This window comes from Apiospora phragmitis (assembly GCF_038363925.1).
Source record: "Apiospora phragmitis strain CBS 135458 chromosome Unknown utg000001l:1.0-2902119.0:1.0-2906034.0, whole genome shotgun sequence".
NCBI classification, from domain to species: domain Eukaryota; kingdom Fungi; phylum Ascomycota; class Sordariomycetes; order Amphisphaeriales; family Apiosporaceae; genus Apiospora; species Apiospora phragmitis.
Window position 1 is genome coordinate 33,996 of NW_027117399.1, and position 10,798 is coordinate 44,793.

General features: G+C 52.3%; 5 protein-coding genes across 5 annotated transcripts; 1 reads left to right on the forward strand and 4 right to left on the reverse strand.

Annotated features, from left to right (window-relative positions):
• Positions 1-371: 371 nt before the first annotated feature.
• On the reverse strand, positions 372-722 carry PG994_000014 (uncharacterized protein; the record flags this gene model as incomplete). Its single annotated transcript, XM_066851423.1, has 1 exon — positions 372-722. The coding sequence occupies one exon, from the start codon at positions 720-722 to the stop codon at positions 372-374; it is 351 nt and encodes a 116-aa protein (XP_066722055.1).
• Positions 723-1,229: 507 nt separating this feature from the next.
• On the reverse strand, positions 1,230-1,474 carry PG994_000015 (uncharacterized protein; the record flags this gene model as incomplete). Its single annotated transcript, XM_066851424.1, has 2 exons — positions 1,230-1,390; positions 1,465-1,474. The coding sequence occupies 2 exons, from the start codon at positions 1,472-1,474 to the stop codon at positions 1,230-1,232; spliced, it is 171 nt and encodes a 56-aa protein (XP_066722056.1).
• A 42-nt stretch (positions 1,475-1,516) lies between these two features.
• On the reverse strand, positions 1,517-5,468 carry PG994_000016 (Beta-ketoacyl synthase; the record flags this gene model as incomplete). Its single annotated transcript, XM_066851425.1, has 6 exons — positions 1,517-1,678; positions 1,744-3,343; positions 3,457-3,579; positions 3,622-3,845; positions 3,927-4,421; positions 4,479-5,468. 6 exons carry the CDS (start codon positions 5,466-5,468, stop codon positions 1,517-1,519), a joined length of 3,594 nt encoding a protein of 1,197 aa, XP_066722057.1.
• Positions 5,469-6,609: 1,141 nt separating this feature from the next.
• PG994_000017 (uncharacterized protein) lies at positions 6,610-7,943 on the reverse strand (the record flags this gene model as incomplete). The annotated part of the gene is made up of 3 exons (XM_066851426.1): positions 6,610-7,134; positions 7,181-7,252; positions 7,308-7,943. 3 exons carry the CDS (start codon positions 7,941-7,943, stop codon positions 6,610-6,612), a joined length of 1,233 nt encoding a protein of 410 aa, XP_066722058.1.
• Positions 7,944-8,706: 763 nt separating this feature from the next.
• On the forward strand, positions 8,707-9,531 carry PG994_000018 (uncharacterized protein; the record flags this gene model as incomplete). The annotated part of the gene is made up of 2 exons (XM_066851427.1): positions 8,707-8,846; positions 8,895-9,531. 2 exons carry the CDS (start codon positions 8,707-8,709, stop codon positions 9,529-9,531), a joined length of 777 nt encoding a protein of 258 aa, XP_066722059.1.
• Between the last annotated feature and the right edge of the window lie 1,267 nt (positions 9,532-10,798).

Consider the following 10,798-nt stretch of genomic DNA (forward strand, 5'->3'; position numbering starts at 1 on the left):
ATAAGCACTGGTAGTCGCCCCCGAAGGAAACCCCCTGGTATTGACTGGGTTGATACGGCGCCACGGTTGCACCAGCGTTTTGAGACATGAATAAGGTGCAGGTGCGGCGCATTGCTGCCACTAATGGCGTAATAGGGACGTTGACTTATAACTTACTTGCTTCGTTTTCCCTCTCGTACTTGGGAGGTTTTCAAAACTACAAAGTGTGCCGGGGTAGCCGAAAGGATCGAACTCTACACATCTCAAAAATGGTCATGGCCTTTCAATAGTACTAGTTCTTCATTGAGGCAGTGACACCGACGACCATGTGCACTCACGAAGGCCAGATCGACTGCAACAGCGAAATGAACTCGTCTCTGCCCGTGAAATAACTAGCGATCGGACACAGAAGCCCCAGGCGAACCCCTGCTATACCTGACCCCCCAGATTCTTGATGTCCCGACACTCGGCTGAGGTCCAGGTCGGTGGCACAACCATAGAGTCTGACTCGGTGGGACCACGTGCATTTTCACGAGAGTCTCGTTCAAGGCCACAGCCTGGCCTTTGCCGGGCTTCATGCTGTATTCTTCCCTCTTTCGTGTAGAGGGAGAGTGAAGCAGCGTCCAGCCTTCGCAGGTGATCTCCCTAGGGTCCGCGCTGTGCTCGAGTAATATGTAGGCCGCGAGGGTGGACTCAGTAAGGGTCTCGCCCCGACGGCTTGACGAACCTGGTCGGAAGCCCATTGGGTGCTAATGCGCACATTAAAAATGTCCAGTTGAATCAATACCTTATATCGTAGTTACATTTAAGGAAATAGCAGCCTCAAAGTAGTCATTTATATGATATGTGCTATTTCACAACGGACGTTGGATCAGGGAAATCTGATTAGTGTTGAGATTTGGACAGCTATGCCGAACTGAAAAAGATGGAGAGAATAAAGAAAAAGAAAAGAAACCATGATCTGTCTGCCACAGGGAGCATGTATAACGGTACTCCATCCCTTAATCTGTGTTCATCCTTTCGGTATTGGAACCGACAACCAAGAATTCTTAAACTCCTCGGTAACCGAAAGAACTGCAGGGTTGATCATCATACCAGAATAGAGATCCAAATCAGCTCATATAGTGACATTATACCCATTGACGCTAGTGGTAACGTTTCCAAGCCCGTTCCATGTCTTGACGGCTCTCTTTCTTAGATGGCTGTAAATATTATCCACGACGCACCTGTCGTGATCATGTTCAGGATCTTCAGACATCGACCATAGGCCCTTCGGCCAAGGCCACCTCTGGACAAAGCCGGTGGTCCAGGCTGACGGGGAGAAGTCCCATGTCGAGTATGATTCGCGTCTGCGGAGGTCTGATGTCCTTTCGAGAGAAGAGTATATGGCTACCGCCGTGGATCATCAGGGCTAAGAGCAGGTATTGTCAATAAGCGGGGTGGGCTCGCATAGGGCTCGGAAGGCTCAAGCCGTCTTGGACTCACCAATCGGCATCTTCTTTCCCGGTTCGGCATTCTCAGGACAGTATATGTCCGCCTAGATCTCCTGCTTGCCAATGGTCTTGTAGACTACCTCTTGCACGCTGAAGCCGGTGGGCTTGGCGACACGCTTGGCGACACGCTTGGCGACACGCTTGGCGACACGCTTGGCGACACGCTTGACGTCCTTAGGCTCAGTTTGTGGTCTCGCGGGTGCGCTCTGAAGAAAGCCTCCTATAACCCGCACGGTCTTAGCCTGGCCGAATCCCCGTCCGAGAAGAGGACTTCCTTGAAACCCGCATCCAGCATTGCCCTGGTCCAACGCGCCTCGTCGGCTAGGGCGTGCGATCTGCCGTCCTCAAACAGCCACCACCCTTCTAAGAGCCCGACGATGATGTCGAAGATGTACATCGTCTTGGTCATCTCGATCAGGGCCACCGTGCCGTCCGGGTGGAGCATCTTGCGCACGTTGGTCAGGCTGCGGGCGAGGTCCCGGGTGGCGTGGATGCAGTTGGTGGAGATGACGACGTGGAACGCCTCGAGGAAATCGGCGGGCGGTTCCTGCTCAATGTCGAGCACGCCGAGCATCATGCTTCCGTCGTCGACGACGTTCTTGAAGGCCCTCTTCGCCTTCTGCATCAGCGAGCCCGATAGGTCCGTGAAGTGGTACTCAAACTTGATGCCGTGCTTCTGCAGGAACTCGACTATGTAGCGCGTAGTCCCGCCGGTCCCGGCTCCTACCTCCAGAATGCGGAAGGTTCCAGCATTCTTGCGAGTGGTATCCGTCCCGTCCCCGTTGCCGTCAAAAACCTTGTACAGGAAGTTCCCCAGGCGTTTGGTGGCGGCGACTAGCATAGGCCAGTTCTGGTACAGGTCTTCCAGGGTCTTCTTGTTCGTCTTGTTCCCGAACACGATCTGGAATCCATCGCACTGCCCCATCAGGCACTCTGCAAGTTGCGACCCGACGGCGCGGATCACGTGGCGGACCGGCGCATTCAGGGGATGCTTGGAAGTGATCTGCTGGTAGACCAGCTCGCCGGGCATCTTGTCTATAACTGCATCCGATCTCACGTACCCGCTAGCGGCCGCTGAGGATGCCAGGATGGCGCGCTCATCTGCCAGAAATCGGTACAACTGTTGCATGAGTTGTCGGTGTCGAGGTAGGACCTTCTCCAACTCTGGTATGGCTTCGTAAGGTATCAGTTTCCTCAATTCGCAACCAAGCTTCGCAAACGCCTCCGAGATGTATGTCATCATGAGACGGGCATCGTCGCGATAGATGCAATCCCAGTAGTCTAGAGCACCAGCAGCGGTACCAAGATCGTCGTAGCTTAGCCGTACGGCATCGAAAGCATCATATGCAGAAGCAATTGACGGGCCTGATGTCTCGCCAGACTTCACAGAGACCTCGTTAACCTCAAGCAGTCGCTCATCTGGGCTCTCATGTGCCTGTTGAAACGGTGCCGTGGCCGAGTCGCTCGGGCCAACTTGAGCTGCGGTACTTTCTCTGCCGCCTGCAGCGCTGTCTGCGCTTTGCATCGCATGAAGGCCCAGTTGCTCATCTATATGGGCGACGAGAGCATTTATGTCAGCCAAGACAAACATCGTGGACAAATTAAGGTCCACATGCAGTATCGAGCTGATATCACTGATCATCTCCGTAACACCTAAGGAGTCAATACCAAGGTCGGGGAGTGTTATGTCACGAGAAATTTCGTCGAGTTCGACATCAGCTATATTGGCGATAATCTGGAAGATATCCGTACGCTTGGTGTCAGCGATTCCCGTTGGATTGCGAGGCTCCAAGGTATCGTTGGTATGTGCAGCAAACTCGACCCTTTCCACATTTTGTGCGACCGCACTGTTTTCAAGCGCCGTCTTGGGTCTATCAACACTGGCGCCGTCGAGGATCCGGGTGAGCGTGGAACAAGAGATCCTCGAAAAGTCCATCCGAGAGCAGTGAATACGAGTCTCTTACTCTGAGCCTCGAAGACGTACACGTCAACCGAGGTGTGCTCCTCGGAACTGTCAGTCATGCTTGCGAAGACGAACCATTGGCTGGTGTCAGGAGAGAACCCGGGTCCGAACTCGAGGCGCTCAATGTGGTGGCACACAAAGAGGCTGCCCGGGGACGAGTCCTCCTTGAATTAGTTACTCAGGAACCCGGAAAACTGCATGAAGCTGTCGACCATGGGCGTGTCGGTGAGGCGCTGGTCCGCTGCGTCGCTGGAATCTGGTGAGATTCTGACTTCGCCAGCCGCTTCCCGTCCGAGGCAAGAGATGGTCTTGATTCCCTTGAAGAGGTCTGAGTACTGTACAATCTGGCTGAATGCGCGGTAGATGTGCTTCCCTGCATCCTTCTCGGCATCCGGGTGATGAAGAATGTGCTCTCATCGCGCGGGGCTCAGTGTTTCAAATCGCTTGAAGGCCTGAAGTATTTGAGCATCTGTACGCTTTCTCAAGCGTACAACGCCCGTTGTCGTTTCCTGAGCTTTGGCGGAATCCGAACCTGCCAATAGGATTGAGAAACTCCATGCTGGCGACGGACCGTCAAGACGCTGCATTGCCAGAGTGATCTCGGACTCTGGGTCAAGACCAATTGGAGACTTCATTACCAGGTCGTCGACTATCGGTACCCAGTTGGTAGCCAGCTGGTCTTCCTGGATGACCAGTCCAGCTCTTGCAGTAACTTCGAGATACAGCGAAGCAGACACAGCGGCTCGGTCGGCCAAAAAATGACTGCTAACAAGTGCCTTGAAACGCTCGCTCTTCGGCGAAATTTGAAAGACTGCTTCCCCGAGCTTGCCGCCGTTGACGAGAGACAGCAGCTCATGGCCCTTTCTTTCGTCGGGCTGGTCACCGACAGCCGTATTGTCAACCATCTTTGGAACGACGTAGGGGAGCCAGTGACGTGTCTTTTGGAACTGATATGACGGCAGGCTGAGATCCTTGTATTGCAATCGCTGACTTGGTTGGAATTGCCAGTATTGAACCTTCTGACCTGCTTTTCACAGCTTGACCGTGACGTCTACCAGCGAGTCCAAGGCACTGACAGCAGCCAGCTGCGGAGAGAGCAGCAAGTGACGCCCCGGGGACTTCAGACACCCTCGAACCAGCTGCGTGATTGAGGAGCCTCGTCCTGCCTCAAGCCAAACACAATCTGGGTGCTTTTCCTCCAGCCTCTCAATGGCTTGCTGGAAGCAGACTGGGCCGCGCGTATGCTGAGCGATAGAGCGATGGTCAAGCTTGCGATTGATAGGATTCTCTTCGCAGACACCAGATATGCAAAGCGCAGTCAGCTGACCGAAACTGTGTCCAATAACGGCGCTCACGCTCAAGCAGTAGTCCATCCACGCCTTGGCAGAAGCGTACTGGACGGAGAACAAGGCAGCGTGTACCGTGACGATGTCCGGGATAGGGGTCTGCTGGAAGATGGCGGGGTACAGTCCCTCGTGACCAAGGTGGGTAAGTACGTCGTGGCACTCGTCTAGATGGCGCCGAAAGATGTCCGATGCAGCGTGTATGGTCTCCGATAAGCCAATAGATTGGCTCTCTTGGCCTCCGAAGACTAAGACGAGGGGCTTGGGTGATGGTATCGTGGTGAAGGCACTACTGTCTTCTTGGGTGGCAGCAGAGAGCGTTGACTTAAGATCATTGATGTCAGACACGGAAGCGATGAGACTATGCTCAAGTGGCCGGTTCGCTCTGTTGGCTAGGTTGAAAAGCACGTCCGCAATGTGAGTATCAGGCGGCTCCGGCGAGCGGCCTTGTTGCAGCCAATCCAGCAGCTTCTGGCAGTATTGTGACAGGCTACTCTTGGTTGCCGCAGATATAATCAAGGGTAATCTGGAAGGCAGCCCGGCACGAGAAGCCTTTGCTATGCCAGTGAGGTCTTGCGTTGGCGGTCCGCAAGCCATTACTGCGGAGTTGCTGCCGGCGGCACCGTAGCTATTGACGCAAGCCACTCGCCTCGAAGGCTGCCAAGGAATCAGCTGTCGCGGGACCGCCATAAGATCAGGCTCGAGCGGTGGGATGGTGGAGTTCAGCGACTGGTGGCTGGCCTGCGGAGGGATCTGGCCGTGCTTCAGCATGAGGAGGACCTTGATCAAGCCGGCGACTCCGGCGGCAGACTCGGCATGGCCCATGTTTCCCTTGATGGACGAGAAATACAGGGTAGGGTCTCTTTGAGAAGCCCCACCAAATGCGTCGCAGAGACTGCGAACCTCGATGGGATCTCCTACGGTAGTGCCGGTTCAATGGGCCTCCACGAAAGTCACATCCCCTGGCGCGACCTGGGACATGGTCATGACCTTGCGGTACACGTTGGTCTGAGACCCGGAATGGGGCACGGTGATGTGGACTTCGTTAGAGTTCTGGTTGAATGCCGAGCCCACGAGAACACCGAGAACGCGGTCATGGTCCTTGAGCGCCGAGGCCAGCGACTTCAGCACTACCACCGCGACCGCTTCGCCGCGGCAGTAGCCGTCAGCGCCAGCGTCGAATGGCTTGCACTGCCCCGTGAGGCTGAGGAACCCCGCGGCCTGGAGGTCGCGGTAGTCGTGTGGGCTCGTGATGATGTTCGTGCCCCCTGCGATGGCGCCGGAGCAATCCCCGCCAGAACGGCTTGGCAGGCGGTGTGAATGGCTACGAGCGAGGACGAGCATGCGGTATCGACAGTCAGAGCCGGACCTGTCCAGCCAAAGTAGTGGCTTACGGCGCCCGAGATGAAGGACCTTCCCGTTCCAATGGTGGCGTACGCCGACGGGGGCTGCGTGCTGACGTTGTTCACGTAGTTGTTCTGGGTGGCACCGATGTAGCAGCTGTAGTCTGTTGATCCTGAAGGCTGACAGGCTTGGGCGCTGAAGTAGCTGGATGATTCAAGCGCCTCATAGACCACTTCGAGCAGATTTCGCTGTTGAGGGTCAGATGCTAGCGCTTCCCGCGGTGACTTCCTGAACAGCTTGTGGTCGAAAGTGTCGGGATCGTCGATGAAGTTGCCCCACCACTTCTTCTGTGCGTAGTCGCCTGATAGATAGTCCAGTCCGATTCTATCGGGGGCTCTCTTGACAGACGATTTCCCGGTGGAGAGAAAGTTCCAAAGCTCTTCGACAGAGCTGGCACCTGGGAATCTCCCTGCCATACCCACGACCGCTACAGAGTGGGGGGTGGGAAGCCAGATGGCAGGGCGTCAGTTGCGGACTCGTCTACGCTCTCGTCTTCATCAGAGGCAAAGACCCAGGAACCTTCAGTGCCATTGCCCTCGTTGGTACTATCCGACGTGAGCTCTGGGGCAGTAGTGCTGCTAACTTTGTCACAGAATTCGGTGCCATTTTCTCCCACTTCTTGTAAGAGCTGAAGCTGGATGTCCGGGTTCTTCATCAAAGAGAGTGGAAAATGGTTGGACAAGCCTGCAAGTGCAATGCATTTCTGCTTCTGTGGAACATCGGCCATTGCCAGGGTAAGGGTTTGATACCAATTCACTGGTTTCAGCAAGCTGTTCTCCAAAGCGTATCTGACCAAGTCACCTCGATAGATAGCTTTGCCATCCGTGGCTGAACGGATGCGAATTTGCAGATTGTCTGGACCTGGAAACTGCAAATCAGGCGTGTTTGCAAAGAACTGGACAAGTCTCTCCAGTCGCGGAAGTATAGACAGTGCTATGGAATCGACCGTCAACTGGAATCTCTTTAATAGAGAATCCGTGGCCCTCTAGGCCAGGGACTAGACCTGCGAGGGGCGCATCTGGAATAGTGATGGTCATAGAGGTCTCGTCCGTAATACCTGCGATATATGCCTATAGACTGGATCAATACAATGTCAAATCAAGCCAACCAGAAGAGAGACATTACATCTGGATAAGCCTTGAGGACTGCCAAAGCTTTATCGAGAGCGTTGACTTGCTTATGCCTCCATCGAGCAGAGATGCAAGTTGTCGCTTCGTTGGCCGCATCTTTGTCGACGTAAACGCCAATGGCCAATGCCAATCGAAGCCCGTGAACAGCATGATTTGCAATGTCGTCTTCCGATCTAGACAGCGACACGGTGATGGCGCAAAGAAAGCCAACACAGAACCCATGGACACCACCACGTTTCAGTATTTCGAGCATGAAGGTTTGTGCATCGTCCCTCTCCTCAATATCTACAGAGCGCAGGAAATATAGATACTGTTTCATTTGAATCAGGAAGTTGAGTAGGAAAGTAAGTGTAATTGGGCATCGCAAAGCGCAGTAAGGGTTCTCGCGTTCTCCCTTCAGCCATTCCACGAACTCGTGCAGTTGTGACTCTGCCGGGAGTTGGTCCAGACTAGAGTCGAGGACGACCAAATCCCGCCAGAACTTGGGCAGATCCAGAGCTGCAGCATGGGCTTTGGAAAGTCGCGGGTTTACTGTGAGTTCATGGCGCAATTCCGCGAGATCGTCTGGGGAAGGACGGGCCTGAGGCCCAAAAACAAGTAGAGATGGGATTGAGTGCTTGTGAGTGGCCATTGTATTGACTGAATATGTAAATTTTTAATGAAGACGTCTGTTTACTAAAGATCTTGCGTGTCCATATGACTGTAGAAGACGTATTTCACGCGTCTCTCCATTGAGTATCTATTGGCTGAACCCTTTTATATCCATCCTACGACTTCATAAGGACATTGATGACTATGGCGTTGTCGACGATGGATTTTAGTACATGGTTGCAGTTGATTGAAAGCCATTTTTAGGGGGGTAATCAGAAGGCCTAGGACTTACCCCTGAATTAATTAGACTTCAGAAGCTGCAAGTGCTTTTGGCCGTTGGCCGAAGTAATTAATGTACCCCGCCATTTAGGGGGCCTATCATCGTGGAGAATCCCGAATGGGAACCTCAGTCGAAAGCACGACATTTCACGGGGAATGTCAGTCTCATGTCTGCTGTACTGGGTAAAATACCAGAGACCGTCTTGATGCTCTATTGGGATAAGAACTATGTATCGCCAACACGCCACCTATCCTGCAAGAACAAGTCCACACACGGCCACCATGATTCCGACTTATATTCCTGTGCAGAAGATCGAGGCTAAGAATGGCATTACCTACGCCTGCAGACGACTTGGTCCCGCATAGGGCATACCTCTTGTGATGCATATGCACGTGAGTGTCCGCTGTGCCGTGATATCGAACAGCAGTAACTCTGACCAGTAATATGGCTGAAGGTACGAGCCTCTATGGGCTATTGGGATCCAGTGTTCGTACGTCCGTAGGCGCTTAAGCGCCCTGTCATCATGTTTGACCCTCCTGCGGTCGGGCAGAGTAGCGGTACCACAGAGCGCATACCGTCCGATAGTAGGTTCATCCAGCCCACCGCCACATATGGAACGCCCGCGGTGGACGAACTGATTACTGTGTACAGTAAAGGACATGGGTGATGACCTCAATGAGTTCCTTGATGCCCTGTCTCTTGACCTCATAGACCTCTTGGGTTTCTCTATGGGAAGCATGGCAGCCCAGATGGCAACTCTCGCGAAGCCAGAGCAAGTGAGACGGCTGGTACTAATTGGAGCAGACCTTCCGGACCGACCCCTAGAGATCATTTCTGGCCCAGTACCGACCCGGAACTGGACCGATTCCTGGCGCTGCAGAAGAGCGCCAGCGAGCAGGACTGGCAGCGCGCCTACTCCCTCGTCTTCTTCCGCAACGACGCGCAGGGCGAGGCGGCGGCCGAGGCCTACTTCCAGCGCCTGCGCGAGAGCGAGTACAACGAGAACGCCTCCGACGGCGGCCGGCTGCCGGCCTCCCAGGACGTCGAGGGCTTCATACTCCAGCTGCGGGCCATCAAACACTGGTGCGCGCCCAAGGACAAGAGCCTGGACTCCTTCTACCGGATGCACGAGCTCACCATGCCGGTCCTGGTCATGACAGGGGACGACGACTACGTCGTGCCCACGCCCCGCAGCTACGAGCTGCTGCACGGCTTGCCCAACTGCCAGCTCTTCATCTGGCCGCGTGCCGGCCATGCGTCCATCTGGCAGTACGCCGAGTCCAACGCGGCGCGGGTCAACAAGTTCCTTGACAGCGACCCTGAGAACTACTCAGAGCCGAGGCTGTGAGCTACGATATCGGACATGTATTTCTTTGGTCTCATAATGTCTATTCTATGGGTTGCTTATGTACAGATCGGCCAGGGGTGCAAATATCTCAATCTCCACGATGTGTCGAAGAGGGTCTCGCGAAGATCTCAGTGCTGAGGCATTACCCCTGGATTCCCTTTTGCCATTCACTCATTAGCTATCAAAAGTAGTCAATACAAATCACATTCATGTTCACCCAGAATCACTGACCACAATCGATGATGGGTCTGGAGTCCAGGGGTATGTGACGATTGAGTGCGCTAGGCACGGTACACGGTACAGTAGTTCGAACTCCACCCGGGTAGGGGACCTTGCCATGTGGTATATGACGTAGCTACTGGGGAAACCCGAACGGATGGCTCTATGCATATTTACACTTTATTTTAACGTGCCTATTGAGCCTAAAGCAAACCACAATCTTAAATCAAGTTTCGAAGTAGCCTAACGTATCCTACAAGCGAATGTCCCATACAAGCGTATGTCCTACTTTTATAAATTTCCTCATAGCCTCAACCTTTTTTTATATTCTTTTACGTCCGAAAATGCTATAACTTTAAAAAAGAGTAATATAATTCTAACGCTTTAAACGTTTTAAAAAGACTTAATTTTAAACGTATAAAAGGCTATATTAATTTATTACGTTTTATCGAAAACTTTACAGCGTAGACGAAATAATTAACCTATAAGCTAGTTAACGGTGCTACGGTTAACTCATGCAACGGCGACCTTAAAAACTAATAATAATACTATATAATAATAATACGAATAATTTAATTAAAAATTAACACAAAATCCTAAAAATACCGTTTCAGTCTCGAAACGCTTCTATAACACTCTTAATCTTAGATTTAGAGTTAGATTTAATTATAACGGCTTCCGGCGCCGACGATAAAAAAGTAACAGCTTAAGGTCTCGATATAACGCTATTTATCTCCCTCTTAACTACTATAGCATCTCGTATACGCGTAAACTTTTAATTAGGGTTAAGCATTACTCTTTTTCTCTTTTTATTTCTTTTTTTTTTTAAAATTACCTTTTAAAATTAATTTTTCGTGCTCTAATTAGCCGATCCAGCCGTTTAAAATATCTAAACTCTTTTAAAACTTCTAAAATAAAACCCGGCGCGTCGCGCTATCGAAAATAATATCATCACTACTAAGCGTATCCGCTAACTCTTTAATTTAGCGGCTAGTCATAAGTATTAATAACGTTATAAAAGAGAATTATTTATTAAAAATATTAGGGG